The 16,229-nt window shown below is 43.2% G+C and overlaps 1 protein-coding gene across 1 annotated transcript in view; it reads right to left on the bottom strand.

Moving 5' to 3' along the window:
- LOC117516211 (neural cell adhesion molecule 2-like) overlaps positions 1-16,229 on the bottom strand; it is a 1,113,624-nt gene that overhangs the window by 146,239 nt on the left and 951,156 nt on the right. Inside the window, exon 8 of the mRNA XM_034177131.1 lies at positions 14,383-14,528. Coding sequence (XP_034033022.1) covers positions 14,383-14,528 — 146 coding nt within the window. The remainder of the gene's footprint in view (positions 1-14,382; positions 14,529-16,229) is intronic.

Here is a 16,229-nt window from a genome sequence, read left to right as displayed (position 1 = left end):
CTGTGATTTTTTTTCAATTATTTATTTATTTTTACTACCTAACGGCATTGTTTTCCACACAAAGTTAAACAATATTGATTAAGGTGTGTGTGTGCGTGTCTGTGTGTGCATGTGTGTGTGACTGAGTGACTGTGTGAGAGGGAGAGAGAGGTTGTTCAACTGACCAATTTATTTTTATGAACTGCAGTGAGAAAGTGTCAGATACTGCCATATTCAATAAAAATGTTAATATAGGCTACTTTGTGTGCTCAGCTATATGTGTGTATGTGTGTAAGTGGTCTGTAAGACTGCAGTGGTGGGCACAGTCCAGCTCATCCGATAGCAGATAATTATCGAAGCTTATGTTTTTGCTATTGGATTAGCGTTTCAGATAAGTTTTAAAACCATCATTGGACCAATTATCTTCCGATAAATTTAATTCCGATAACTTTCAGTCCGATAACTTTTTTTTTTCTGGTAAGGTGAGCAAAGTTTAACGGTCAAAAACATTTGTAAACCCTAAAATCAAACATTTTAGTCTGTCTGTTGTGTGTTTGTGGCAAACTGGCTGCCTGTCACTTACTGATGATGTCATCATGAAGTGCAAAGCGTGTTTGCCGGTCGATGCAGGGAGCATTGTGGGTAGTGTAGTTCAGGTTCACTTTGGACATTACAGTGAGTCATCCACTTGACACAAGAACAAAATGGACTAATTTTAACATTACTTTATTTTATTTCTTTGTGGATGTAATTTAATCATCAAGACTCGGTGGGGGACAGGAGCTCTCACAGCACACGTTTAGACACTGTTTTGGATTTTTTTTTTAAAGGGCACTTTATGTGGATTATTTATTCAGATGGATCCCACTGAAACTAACAGATAAGTATTTATATTTACTATGTGTATTTTACTCTGCCAATCAATGCATTAATGGCCGTATTTTGGTTGTGTAAGCCGCAGGGTTCAAAGCGTGTGAAAAAAGCAGCAGCTTTTTAGCTCGTAAATGATGGTGTATCTAATACCGAGATAAACTGTGACTTCTAATACTGTGTTTTACTGCTTTTGAAAGATGATGACAGTGTTTGGGGTTTTAATTTTTTTATTTATTCATTTTTCGTGTGTTCTTTGTGTTTGTGGTCCTTGAATTTACCCAGCAGTCCCTGCGGCGCTTAAAGTGAAACTGGTTTATCAGGAGCCGACAGTGTAATCTGATGTGGCTGTGTCCGAATCAATACTTATAGTTATTGGTTATCGGTTATCTGTAATAAAGATACATTTTTTAGCAATTTATCGGTTTATCGTCATAAAAGATAACTTTTCAGTTATCTGATTATTGGTTACCGAAGCTAATTTTTTGGTTAGCTGTGCCCACGACTGTGTGTATGTGTGTAAGTGGTCTGTAAGATTGTTTATTTTTAATGATCTGTGTGAACTTGGTGATTCATGCAAACATCCAGTGATGGGAAACAGGGAAATAATATGTCAACTTTGTTCACTGTATTCCTCTCAAAAGCACCATGTTCAGTACGAGCAAAGTTTTCCAACTGACTTTATATCACCAGCCAAACTAAGAGCATGCAAACGGTTAAAAAAAATCAACCGGCGTTGAGGCAGTGACCGACGCGACACGAGCTGTTTTCAGCTCTGTCTTGTCAAATGCACCGCGTACGATACGAAATAAGTTCACCAAGTAACTTTAAATTTCATACAAAGCGAAACAGAAAACTTAAAGAGTACTGAGAGAGCAACGTGAGGTAGAGTCAAGCCAAGTACAGAGAGAGAAAGATCCTGTCTGGGTGTGTGAGGCTACAGAGATGTGTCTGTTTAGGGAGGGAGGGCACTGTGTGTGACTGGCCAATCACAGAGCGTGAAGACAGTTAGTTAGCCAATGAGGATTTTCCTTCAGCACGAGCACAGATATTGCCCGTACTCATCAAAAATGCTGTATCTGTACCGGATACTCGTCTGACATGAGTATCCGGCTCAACCCTAGTGGATGGGATTTTTTTAATAAACAAAAGGCAGAAAATTCCTATTTTCAAAAACAGCTATGCATGTGTGGACTTTACCTCAATTGAAGTATTCTGATGCTCTGAAGCAGAGGACTGTTCATGTAGGCTAAGAGTTGTCATTCTGATTGCCCTTGTTGCACATTTAAGTGTGTGTAGTTCTGTGCTTGCACACCTCCTATGTAGATTTCAAAGGTAAATCAATGCCCATCCAGCCTGTTCTACAGCCCTGCTGTCATTTCCTTGCCTCTTCTAATAGTCATTATGTGTGTAAGCCTCATAAGCTGCGGCCGTGAAGCTCGTGTCCTGAATCACACAGTCGTCATGTTGCTGCTCAGAGAAGACCTCGGCGTTATCCTGTTTGGAACGGCTTATCTCTGCACTTATCGTCCAAATGCTCTCAACAAGCGAGGTGAAGCTGCTTTAAAGGCTGGGTTCAGGTATTGTTGTGCTGCTGTCGCACACGTTGCTTCTGTGTGTGTGTGTGTGTCGCTTGCTGAGGTCAATGGGATTGGAGGAGTGTGCACTGAATAGGAACGCTGAGGATAGTGGGATGAGAAGGAACAGGAGTGAGAGAGCAAGTGAGCGAGGGAATCTTCCAGGAAGGAGCGCCTGAGTCAGGAAATTACTGGCTAACACCCGCCTCTTTTTCTCTGCCAGTTGACAGGGTCTATGTCTGGAGATGCACTCAGCCCCGAAAACACCACAGCCTGTTTGATATGCAGCTCAGTCAAACAATAAGGCAAGCAGCCAGACATGAGCACAACAGCAAATCACACACGCTCCCGTGAACTCACACAGGCAAAATGCCTTTTACAGCAATTGCATCTTCAAAGGCTGACGTACAGTATGAACGTGAGTACAGAGAAACAGGAGAAGACAAAGGTAAAAGCTGGCGAACGTGGAAGCTGAAGGAATGAGGGCGCCAGAGGAGATGAAAGGACAGACTAGCAGAAGAAGACAAGAGAGATAAAATCCTGTCCTTATCTGATCTACAAGGGAAAAACAGCTTTTTAACAGTTGCGCATTTACAGTGAAGCTCTAACTCTTGGGATGCAATCTGTCAAGTCCGGGGGATGTGGAATCTGATTCTGTGTCATTTCTAATAACAGTCCAAATGCTGGAGAATTTTCAGGTATTAAAAATGTCAGCTACAAATGTCAGCGTGCCCGTAAACACAGCACCAAATGTGATTTATTCCGGCAGGTTAATGTGAGCCTTGGATGTAGGATTTCAGAATTCAAACCAGTCTAATGAGGGACTGATAACCTGATCTTCATGACAACTACTAAACACAGCAGCTTCATGGCTTCATGGAATCAGTCACCAGAGTTTAGTTCTGCCCATGGAGCTATACATGAGTACTAGAGAGCGCACTCCCAATGCTGCACACTAAACGAAAACGTCCCTTCATGGACAGCAACATGACGTCTCCTAACCGGACAAAATATTGATGAAGTACCCGGATGTTAATGCATTTTCAATGGAGATTCGCGACTGAACACACTCAGAAAAATGCTCGCAAAATATGTGTTAGAATGCCATTCTGACCTGGATATCGAGCCCGTAAAATTAAATTACATTAAATTATTAAACTTACTCTGACACACAAACATTCCCAAATATTAGTGTTGAAAGTTACACGGATCTACGCTGTTAAGCTACGCTGCTGGGCTGAGATGCTGCTGTGTTCAACGCAGCGCGGCTCCTAAAACCATTACAATACATTTATATATATTATATTTTTACACAATTATCCTTTATTGACCGAGTTTCCTTCATGAAGTCAGTGGTGTGTGTACACATCACTCTGTGTGGGTGTGACTGTGAGCGGCACAATGCGGGTAATTATAATCTCATCTTAAGGTGCAAATTAAAAAAAAATCCCCAGTCTTGTCTCGAACTATTTTAATCACTAATGACAAGTATTTTAACTACCCTTACCAAAAAGTAGTACATGCAAGTATGTTTCAAGTATACTTCCAGTTTACTTTTTATATACTTATCAGTACTACTTTTTGGTAAGGGTAGGCATTGGTCTAGCAGTGGAAAATATCAACTAGACATAAGTGAAGAGTTAATGGTCGGTGTCATCGGGCGACACGGCAGGAGACATACAGCTGTTTATCATCCAAATATCACGGACAAAGTGACAAGAAGAACCAAAACCACTTACTTATGGAAGGAAATATTCTCTCTCTTGTTCCTCCGTTTGTGGCTTTGCCGACATGTGCAGCTTTCCAGCATATTCCATCTGTTTCTTGACGAGACTAAGTGAACTTCTATGTACGCAAATCACTAACTTGCCCGGAATTAAAATGGCGATCACGCCTCCTTGTCGGCACATGGCTCAGCACTACTATGCTCTCTAGTACTCGTATACAGCTCCATGGTTCTGCCATAGGGAACATCACAGCAGCTCAGTGTCCATATTTTCAAGAGAATAAGTCCGGTTTTTATTTTATTTACTCCAGTTTTTTTCCCTTCGAGAGGCATTTTTTGACAGGCTGAACTTATACTCGCAACTTATACACCACACACACACACAAACACACACATCTTCAACCGCTTAGTCCAATTAAGGGTCAAGGGGGGCTGGAGCCTATCTCAACATTCATAGACCATGAGGTGGGGTTCACCCAGGACAGGACGCCAGTCTGTCACAGGGCCACAAGCAGACAAACAAACACAGTCACACCCACACACACCTACGGACAACTGAAAGATTCCAAGACACCTAACGCACACGTCTTTGGATGTGGGAGGAAACACATGCAAAGACAGGGAGAACATGCAAACTCCACACAGAAAGGCCACAGGTGGGAATTCAACCCATGACCTTCTCGCTGTGAGGCAACAGTGCTGACCACTTATACACCAATAAATAAATATATAAATCATGCATTCATTATGAACAACAACAACAATATTATTATTATTATTATTATTATTATTATTATTATTATTATTATTATTATTATTATGATTTCTTAGTTTGTTTTTTTTTCTCTCAAAAACACATTTTTCCACACTGTCATTTTGGGGTATTATGTGAAGAATTTTGAGGAAAAAAAAGCAAATTTCATTCATTTTGGAATAAGGCTGAAATATGGAAAAAAGTGAAGCACTGTGAATACTTTCTGGATGCACCATAAGTAACCTCCAGAATTTGGACCCACATCAAGTGGGTCCTGTGCTGGCAGAGGATTAATTCAAGGTGACACACTGCCTTGTGTAAAATTTCCAAGTCAAATGAAGCAGTCTTTGTCAGATTATGTGTGCAGAACAGAAAACAGACAGTCATAGAGACTCAGAGCTGACTGCTGCACACTCATCCTTGCCCTTGGATTAGAAGGATGATACAACCAATCAAGGCGAATCCAACACCATTTCACCCCAAGGTGTCAAACAGCAACACCTTTTCAAATCAAAGTCCAATTCGTACCATAAGCAGTGCACTTTGAAAGTAGTTTTTAGCCTTACTATTGTAACACAAAGGGAAGTAACTTTCTTTGGGAAGTTTGGACTCACGATCTTTTTGTCTGACACCTATTGTGATTATGTTTGTGTGGTTTTACCTTGTGAAAGAAACTGAGTCAAGGTAAAAACTCAAATAATCAAAGTGTAGGTGTGAGGCTGCGCCACATCAATGCAGTTTTGCCAACAAACTTTAATATCTGCTGTTAAGATTCCTGTTGATTTATAACAGACTGCAGAAAAGGGGTGTACGACAACCCCCGCGCCCCCCTTTCCGCACCTCTCTTTTCATTTGTCAATATTTGCAGCATTTTTCAAAGGAGCAGGAATAAGAGTTCAAGTCAGGTATTTTTCAGCCTTGAAGCGTTGAGGATTTTTGTTTGTTTGTTTGTTTATTTGTTCATTTGTATTTTTAATAGGATCCCAGCACACCTTAAAAAAAAAAACACCCTGCATAAATGTCTCTTTGGGTTCATAATTAAATTCCAGAAACTGCATCCCATTACGTCCTCTTACCCGGGGGTCACAATGTTAGTTGGCAAAGCGTGAGAAATGGACGCTGTAATTTTACACAGCGAGTAAAACAAAGCCCTTTGAAGTTCATCTCTCAACAAGAGAGTGCGGCGTGTGCACACTGGATATGCAGATTGGAGAGCAAATTGAGAGAGGAACATCCTGCTTTAAACCTCAATGACTGTAGCCATCCATCACGCCTCGCGCTGCACCGTGCGTGTTTGTCTTTGCGTATGTTTACGTGTGCTGCTTTGCGATACACATTTCCATAATTGCATTTGCTGTGGGAAGGGAAGCACTTACTCTCATTTTCGGCTGTGATTTATCAACCCGGGCGATTCGAGCCAATGCACACATTCATTTATCTCTGCGGTGACCTTTTTCCCAAGCACAGGATCGGCTGCCATCTTTGTTTTTTCTTGGTGGGTTTTTTTTTGTTGTTTGTTCGGTATTGGCAGACCTGCTGCTGTGGAAGCTGCAGTCGCCTGTCAGTGAAGGGGTGATGGAAGACCATGTGGTTTTGACATTGATGGCAGCTCCTTCTGGAATAATTACTTAACCCAGGGAATGTGGCCACAGCTCATTCCCCTTCTGATTTGTGATCGACTCTTGCAGGGCAAATGCCGAGAGAAAAACACACAACTGGAGCTTTCCAGCTTTACGAGTCAATGTATGCAAATATTCCAACTTGTAATACAAAGTAAAGTGGAAGAAGTAATAATAGTTGCACCCTGCCCCACCCGCACCCCCAAAACACTGAAGTTTTTACTGCGTCTTTGTGTTGGGAGTTAACAAAAATAAATGCGCACGCTGATTTCCCTTGAGAATATAATCTCCAGAAAGTCGAGAGATTTAAACATTGAAAAATACATGAACCAAGGTGAATGTTCACGTGCATCTCTTGTTCGGTGTACCTTTGATATTCTCAAACCCTTTGAGGCTCTCAAACTCCTCTTATAGTTGTTAGCAAGGAAAAGACACACACAATGTGGAGTTGTACAACTGCACAGATAAATCCAAAGTTTGAATGCTCAATGTGTAAATGCATCCGTCTTCATCATGTTGTTGTAAAACAATCATGAATTATTTCATGAGGACATAAAAATTAATATTTAAACACCGACAAGCAGCAGTTCTGTCAGTTAAGGACTAACTGCCACATTTCATATGCAGCAGATGACAAAGATTAGCATTTTATGAGAACATATTCAAGTAATTACACATTACATTAGACACTGTTTTACAGGCAGAAACATCTAGAGCACATCTCAACACAAATATACCCACTAACAAATATGTGTGTGTGTGTGTATATATATATATATATATATATATATATATATATATATATATATATATACACATATAATGTGGTCTATTAGAAAAGAAACCAACCTTTTTATTTTTTTCAAAAACTATATGGATTTGAATCACGTGCGATTACATCAGACAAGCTTGAACCCTCGTGCGCATGCGTGAGTTTTTTCACGCCTGTCGGTTGCGTCATTCGCGTGTGGGCAGGCTTTGAGTGAGGAGTGGCCCACCCCTCCCGTCTATTTTTTCATTGTTTAGAATGGCTCAGAGACTGCCGCTTTGCTTGATCAAAATTTTTTCAGAAACTGTAAGGCACATCCGAGTGACAGAGAACACCCCCGTGTTGATAACCATTCGTAAAATTCAGGCGGCTCTTGATGGTTTTCAGTCGAGTGAGTATCCGAGAAACTGTTTAACAGCTGGGCATGTTCAAACTTGTCCCGTAACGCTTCCAACGGAGGTGTTTCTCTGTGGCGCCGGGCCATGAGCGGCTGCGAGTCGACACGCGAATCGGCCGCACGTCTTTCAATACAAAATCTCCTTTAGCAGTGGAATGTCCAGATAAACTGCTGATCCCGACCTCTTCTGAAACTTCTCTGTTCTCTTACGACGTCCTGGGTCAACAGAGGCTTAAATTTGGAAGTTTTCACCTCGAAACAGGCTGACGACGGCGGCTCGGAGCGCGGCGCGCCCTCCGGCTCCGTGGGTTGTCCTTACAGTGACAGTAATACTCCATAATCTCTCATCAGCCCTTAAAATTTTCACCGAAAACCAGCTGAATTTCTCGAATGGTGTCCACTCGGATGTGCCTTACAGTTTCTGAAAAAATTTTGATCAAGCAAAGCGGCAGTCTCTGAGCCATTCCTAAACAATGAAAAAATAGACGGGAGGGGTGGACCACCCCTCACTCAAAGCCTGCCCACAGGCGAATGACGCAACCGACATGCGTGAAAAAACTCTCGCATGCCCACGAGGGTTCAAGCTTGTCTGATGTAATCGCACGTGATTCAAATCCATATAGTTTTTGAAAAAAATAATAAGGTCGGATACTAATAGACCTCGTATATACGTATATAAAAATGTGACACTGGTTTTTCCCTTTTTAATGCACTGGAGTAAAAGATGCAAGATTTTTTTTGTATGAATAGAAAAGTTTTTATTGGTTATTTATTTTAAATTCCCAAATTTGTTAAAATCCATGCCAGTGAACCTTAGTAGAGAAGCTTGAATCCTCGACTGGACTGGGTTGCTTGACACGAGGACGTTACCCAGTCCAGTCGAAAATTCAAGCTTCTCTACTATGGAAACCACAGAAACTTGCCAGTGAACCCTTAACTTTACCAAGATGATCAATCCACCAGGTAGGTGTGACATATCAAGATGATGAACAGAATGATTAGTAATGCACAGATGTGCCTTGGACTGGTCATGATAAAAGGCCATTCTAAAATGTGCAGATTTAACAAAAGACACAATGCCAAAGATTTGTCACATTTTGAGGGAGTCTGCAGTTCTCCACCAGAGCTGTTACCCATCAGCTGGATGTTCATTTCACAACCATAAAACCCCCCAGTGTTGTTTCCATCCGCTCTTACAACTGCAGGACACGTCACCAAAGAAAACTCAGGACCACAAAATCCAACTTTGTCAGGATCTGCCCCAGCCTGGGGTTCATGTCTGGGTTTTCCCCTTATTTGGTCTAGGCTTCCACTGAGTGTTTTATAGTTTTACTTTTCATATTATTATATGTGGTCATGTAAGTCTTGGTTTGGTTCTGTTTGTTTCTGTACTTTGTGTTATGCTTCTGTTACCGGATTTATTCTGTGTATCATTTATTTATGGTTTAGTCATTCATTGCATTACCTAGTCCCTGGTTTTGATTTGTTCATCATTTATTTCCTATTCTGTAAATAGTTTGTTTTGTCATGTTTAGTGTATTCACTTCCTGTGTCACGTCCTCTCTTTTTAGTTATCACTGGTTTTTCACTCCTCGACTCGCCACCTTAGTTTTAGTTTCGGCCCCTCTGTTTTGTTCGTGTTTATTATGGTTAGTCAAACACGTCACATTTTGCACCGTTTGTTTTTCTGTCATTTACTTATCTTGCCCCAGTTCACTTTGCTTTTGCCTTACTGCACTCTCTTGCACTTACCTTTGTCTTCCCTGGTCACGCCCCCTTCCAGCACTCTCTGCACACCTGTTCCTCATTTCACACTCTGATTCTTCCACTAGTATTTAAGCCCTCTCAGTCTCACAGTCCCTCGCCAGATTGTTGCATGTTGCACTTTCCAGCCTCACGCCTTTGTCCTGCTTTGCCTTGTAATATTTCTGACCTTGCCTGTGTTACGGACTTCCGCCTCGTCTTATCCCTGAACTCTGCTCATTTTTTGACTTTGCCTCTGCCTCAGCCCTGTGAACACCTGTCGCCGTGTATTTGGAACTGTGCTTGTTTTTTGGACTCCGCCTCAGCTTGCTACCTGCCTGTACCTCCACTACTTTGACTGATTTCCTGTGTAACCGAACCTACTGCCAGCTTACCAGATAAAGTTATTTTTTCTTACTCCAACATCTGAGTCTGCATTTGCCTCCTACAACTTTCAGGGTCAAGCCACCACGAACCATGATAGAACAATCTGGCCAGTACCAGGAGGCAGCGGACTCAGATCCTGAGCTGAACTTAACCAGAAATAAAGAGATCTTCGCTGATATAAGATATTTTTTCACCTGTTTCCGTCACACCGACACCCCATGGGAGAAGTTTGACTACCTGGAGCAAGCTTGGGAAGTCATAGAAGCAAATACCTGGCTCTACAGCTTCTTCCCTGACTTAGAAGATCTGGACAATTTGTTTTCTGCAGAGAGGCTGCCTGACTGGGTGAAGCAACCTGAGCTATATCTGCAGTCTACTTGCCCGCCATGTGATGATGACGCTGAGTGGGTTGACTTAGACGAGGATTCCTCATCTGAGACAGAGGAGTCATCACTCCAGCAGATGGCAGAGTTTTTTTCAAAATTCAGGACTTATTTTTTGAGTTCAGAGACAGTCCAGGACAGCGGAACAAGCAGCACATCCTTTTTGCTCTAGACCACCTTCTGCATGCTGCACCCGAAATGGTAACTGCCTTCCCAGAGCTAAAACATATCAAAACTCAGTTTAAGCAAGGTCAGCTTCCTACCTGTGTCGAAGATCCGATGGACTACTTGTTTGAGTCTGAGATCTATGATTCCTGTCTGGACACGCTCCGCTTCACCACGTTGTCGGCCGAAGCAGTCACGCCTCCTCAGCCATCCACACCTCCCACGTTCTGTCTGCCTCCAATTCCTGCTCCACGAAGGCTGTTCATACAGGAACCCATGGAATTGAATCAATCCATGAAGCCTGAGCTGCGATCATATGCGGCACCAGACCCGGTCCCGCCTTGTTTGGCCCCCGTGCCAGCCCCCCGGAAGCACCATGCACTTCCGCACTCGGCAACACCAGTTGAGACATCCTGGGAACCATTGGAGCAGCACACAGAAACATTTCCGGAAAACACGCCCCTGAAGCAAGTGGAACAGCACGCATCATCACAGCCTGTCACACCGACACTGACGTCATCCAAGTCCTCGTCACTGGAGTCACCTACGGCACGCACCCTGCTCCTGTCTCATGCAGCAATGGCGCATTCGCTGTCACGACCTGCAACGAAGCCATCTGAAGTGCACTATATTCCTCAGCCTGCTGTGATGTCATCCGATACCGATGCTGTGCACGTCAGGCAACAATCAACAGCCGTGCACCCAGCTCCGCTGCCAACCGCGAAGCCAGCTGAGGCGCGCACCGCTCCTCAGTCTGCCACAATGTCGTCTGACACCGACACAGTACGAGCCAGGCCACGATCTACATTGGCATGTCCAGCTGCTCTGCTTACAGCGCTGCCTGCCAAGTCAGCCACGGTGAACGCTGCTCTTCAGTTCTCAGCACCATCAGCAGAATCAACAACTGCACGTCCGTCGCAAGAAATCTCATCGACTCCGCCACTCATCCGTTCTTCAGAGTTCTTCCCAATGAGATCTGTTGCAGCCATGATCAGCGGGACAGTGAGTCTTTTGTTTTTTTTTCTTGAAGTTACTTCCCCATGTTCAGTGTCCGTTAGGATGTCTGTTTAATGTCTTTTTTCTGGACATCACTGAGCCCCTGCATTCTTTTTGTGCTAAGCTATTTGCAATCTTCTTGTTAGTCATTTGTTTCAATGTCTGTTTTGTTCATGAGACCCCTCACTTTTTTTGCATTATTGTTGGAAATTGATTAGATTCCTACTTTGTGGTTCACTGAAGTTTTCTTCCTGGGACCATAAGGAGCAATTGGGCCTGGATAGCCTCCCAAGTAAATCTTATGTTAACTTATGTTACCCCGCTAGTGGCAAACATGTCATTTGTATGGTGGTTCTGGGTACTTATATCTCCCTGGTCCCCACTTGGTTCACAGTCCGGATGGGTCATCCCTCCAGGTCTTTTTGCATTGAATATCACTCTCAGTTCCATTCTAGAATATTCAGTTACTGATTGCCCTCAATGCAAGTTTAGTTCCTTTTTGTACTTTTTGCCTTTTATTTGTTTATGTTGCACTACTTTGTGTTTATATTTTCTCCACGGTCCCCATAAAATTTCTGTCCGATGGTTGTTTCATGTTTTGTCTGTCCTTCTTTCACAGTGTTCCTCTACATGTGGTTCCCTTCTTGGTTCTCCCACTTTCCTAGGTCCGTGTAGAAGTTTTATTCAGTGGCTTTCCTTTTTATTTCGTTCCTCCCTTGATTTTTTTGTCGGGATTTTCACTTTTGGCGATCCTTCAACTTTGTGGTTTTGGTTTTGCAGCATAGTTGTTTTTGGTGGTATTTGGGTTCTGTTTTTGGTGTCTGTCATCTGTTTGTCTCTTCCTCCATTCTTTTCTTGGTTTGTCTGGTTGTTACTGACTACTCTTTCTTCTTCTGGTATTCCTGGGATAGTGCGGAAAGTGGCCATGCAGGTCCTCGGTCCCCTTCGTTCATTGCTTATGTTTGTTGGTCTCTCCCGTTTGATCACTGCTGTGATGCCGGGAAAAATATGTCCCACTACCACGCCCTGCCCTGTCGCAGATTCTGGTTTCATCTCTGTTCCCGTGCATCCCTCCGGGAAACCTTCTGTCACACCCTTGCCTCCTGTTGGGCATAATGGTCGCCCTCCTGGCTCTCCCGTTGGCTGCTGTGTACCCCAGGACTGAACTCTTGGGGTTCCTTGGTTCCTTCTGCCCTGTTGTCATCCATTCTGGGGTCTCTCTGGTTTTGGTCACCCGTTCAGGCTCAGGCACTCTATTCCCCGTGTTGAGGGTTGTTGGTTGTCTATCATGCCGCCTCCCACCTCAGGTTTTTCTGCCGGTTTTCCGTGTTTATTATGGTTAGTCAAGCACATCACATTTTGCACCGTTGGTTTTTCTGTCATTTACTTATCTTGCCCCAGTTCACTTTGCTCTCTCTTGCACTTACCTTTGTCTTCCCTGGTCACGCCCCCTTCCAGCACTCTCTGCACACCTGTTCCTCATTTCACACTCTGATTCTTCCACTAGTATTTAAGCCCTCTCAGTCTCTCAGTCCCTCGCCAGATTGTTGCATGTTGCACTTTCCAGCCTCATGCCTTTGTCCTGTTTTGCCTTGTAATATTTCTGACCTTGCCTGTGTTACCGACTTCCGCCTCATCTTATCCCTGAACTCTGCTCGTTTTTTGACTTTGCCTCTGCGTCAGCCCTGTGAACACCTGTCGCCGTGTATTTGGAACTGTGCTTGTTTTTTGGACTCCGCCTCAGCTTGCTACCTGCCTGTACCTCCACTACTTTGACTGATTTCCTGTGTAACCGAACCTATTGCCAGCTTACCAGATAAAGTTATTTATCTTTCTACAACTTTTCTACAACTTTCAGGGTCAAGCCACCACGAACCATGATAAACTTCTTCACCAAATAAAGATCAGATGGACATTTCATGCGGTCTTGTTGCCATTTATGTTTTTATTTTAATGCCCCCACTTTAGCCACATGAAGAAGAAGAAAAAAAAAAGCAGCTCTGGAGGAGCTCCCACTACCCACAGCCCTGTTTCACTGAATCCACCATACCATGGGACTGCTTTCGGTTCTGGATACCAATCACCCAGGCAGACAACTGGTTCATCCCCACATCTTGAAAGCAACCATATATCTGCTGCTGCAGTCATGTGAAATGTAGGTGTCAACCTAGCATTCTTCAGCCACTGGGGAAATCAACATTGAGGCACCTGCACACTGAATCATGCACAAAGAAACCCGCCACATGGCTAAATTGGTACAGTTAATACTCTCTCACAGTGCAAGTGATACTCCTCATCTGAGTTTCTCTAAGCAACCCTTCATTTGGCACAAAATGTTTCCTGCAAAGGTATCGGCAATGGCAAAGACCTCTGTCCAGTGACCTCATGACTCCATAAGCTCTTCCAAGTTGTCTCCTGATCTTGTTTCTTGGTGTAGTAGGAAGTCCTATATAGGTCGTAAGGTTCATTGGCGCCGGTGCTTATCACTGGATCCCATAATATGGAGTGAATGAGAGTCTATGACTACCTCTGGATGGGACACCAGTCCACCACAGGTTACTTCCCCAGCCAAGGGCTGTATGCATTTACAAGCAGGTGGACTAGGATGATGCAAATGAAGTGTCTTGTCCAAGGACAAATATTGCACGTGTTGCCTGATTCACACACACCTATAGTTGAATCCTGACCCTGAGGACAGTCCAACTCCTAGATCACCAAACCACCTGCTCACCACAGTTAATAATGTAGTCACTGCAAAGCTCATGTGCATTTTAATTCATGTGGATTTTAAAATGATTTGTGATGTCCCAAACAGCTACAGAGTTAGGAAGAAAACAGCTGCTGCAAATGGGTTTGACTAAAAGTCCCCAAACTGCCACATTTCCTGTGACGTACAGAAATGTGTTGAATATAGAGTATACTGTACTTTATTTGTACTGTGTAAAAATTTAACTCTAGCCCCTGTACAATGTCACACAGACACCAAAAAGCCAGATGAACTGGCTGGCAGCTTCTACCTTGTTTCCGTCCACAAAGGTCTGTCCATCGCTGGCTCTCCTCCAGGAGATGTCAGGCAGAGGCTCACCCTCAGCCACGCAGGAGATCATGGCGGCGCTGCCCTCCACTGCCGTCACGTTTTTCAGCTGGGTGATATGAGGCAGGACTGCAGGCCACAGAGGACACCGGCAGAAGGAAATGAATAAGAACAACAAACAGATAAGTGAGTAAGGAATAATAAAAGTCTGAGTGGAAGAAAAAAACAAAACAAAGCAACAGCCAAGTGTGAACAACATCGTCAAAGATGTAAGTGATGAGGGAGGGGAGATGCCAGCGTTACCACAGGGTTTAAACACAGAGCTGATGCATGACTTTGGCTCTGACAGTGTAGGCCAAGATCATTTACACACGGCTGTCGTACTCTGTTTTAGTACAATCCCCGCCTCTCCAAAAAAACCCTCAAGCCTATTTTGTGCAGATTCCTCGTCAAAGAGGACAACGACAAAAACACAAACAAAAAAAGCCCAGACTTTGTAAAAGATTTTTTTTGTGTTCCACCCTTTTGACTTGAAATAAATATGGATTTTTGAAGGATGCCTCTTAGACATTGCTTCGGTCCCGCTTTGACGCTGAGTGAGCGCCACGATGAGTGCTGAAAAGTGTGCCGCTGGGGGCTGTTCCTGGCTCACCTCAACCTGATAACATGCTCTTACCAAGCCCTGAAAATGCTGTGCATGTCAAGTGCACGGAGCATGCCGCATGAATCATGGATTGCTTTTCCCCTCAATGCACTGTACTTAAATCCTTAAACAGGAAGCTGAAAAGTAGCACAGCATAAAATCGAAAAGAAAAACACTGACTTTGGGGAAGAGTGTCTGGGAACATTTTATTGCTTCAGTCTCAGGGTTGTTCTGTCGACAACAAGTAAAAATGTGTTCAATCATTTTACTGTGCAATCGTAAGTTGTGGTTTTGCAGATGTGAAAATGTTCATCATAAAGTTGGGACTGAAAAATGAAGCCAATGTGGAAGTGCAATGAACTGCAGTTCCGAATGAACGGCAACTTGAGGCTGGCCCCTCAATCTGCACGGACACCCATATTGACCTGTCCAAATAAATGTGATCTCAGCTAGGTACAAAATAAATAAATAAATCAGAAGAGAGCTGATGCACACTGGGATATACAGTTGTGTTCAGAATAATAGTAGTGCCATGTGACTAAAAAGATTAATCCAGGTTTTGAGTATATTTCTTATTGTTACATGGGAAACAAGGTACCAGTAGATTCAGTAGATTCTCACAAATCCAACAAGACCAAGCATTCATGATATGCACACTCTTAAGGCTATGAAATTGGACAATTAGTAAAAAAAGTAGAAAAGGGAGTATTCACAATAATAGTAGCATCTGCTGTTGACGCTACAAACTCAAAACTATTATGTTCAAACTGCTTTTTTAGCAATCCTGTGAATCACTAAACTAGTATTTAGTTGTATAACCACAGTTTTTCATGATTTCTTCACATCTGCAAGGCATTAATTTTGTTGGTTTAGAACCAGGATTTTGCTCTTTTACTAGTGTGCTTGGGGGTCACTGTGTTGTTGAAACACCCATTTCAAGGGCATGTCCTCTTCAGCATAAGGCAACATGACCTCTTCAAGTATTTTGACATATCCAAACTGATCCATGATACCTGGTATGCGATATATAGGCCCAACACCATAGTAGGAGAAACATGCCCATATCATGATACTTGCACCACCATGCTTCACTGTCTTCACTGCGAACTGTGGCTTGAATTCAGAGTTTGGGGGTCGTCTCACAAACTGTCTGCAGCCCTTGGACCCAAAAAGAACAATTTTACTCT

Source organism: Thalassophryne amazonica, chromosome 1, assembly GCF_902500255.1.
Source record: "Thalassophryne amazonica chromosome 1, fThaAma1.1, whole genome shotgun sequence".
In the NCBI taxonomy this organism is placed as follows: domain Eukaryota; kingdom Metazoa; phylum Chordata; class Actinopteri; order Batrachoidiformes; family Batrachoididae; genus Thalassophryne; species Thalassophryne amazonica.
Note: the sequence above shows the minus strand (reverse complement) of the source record. Positions and strands in the feature narration are given on the sequence as shown.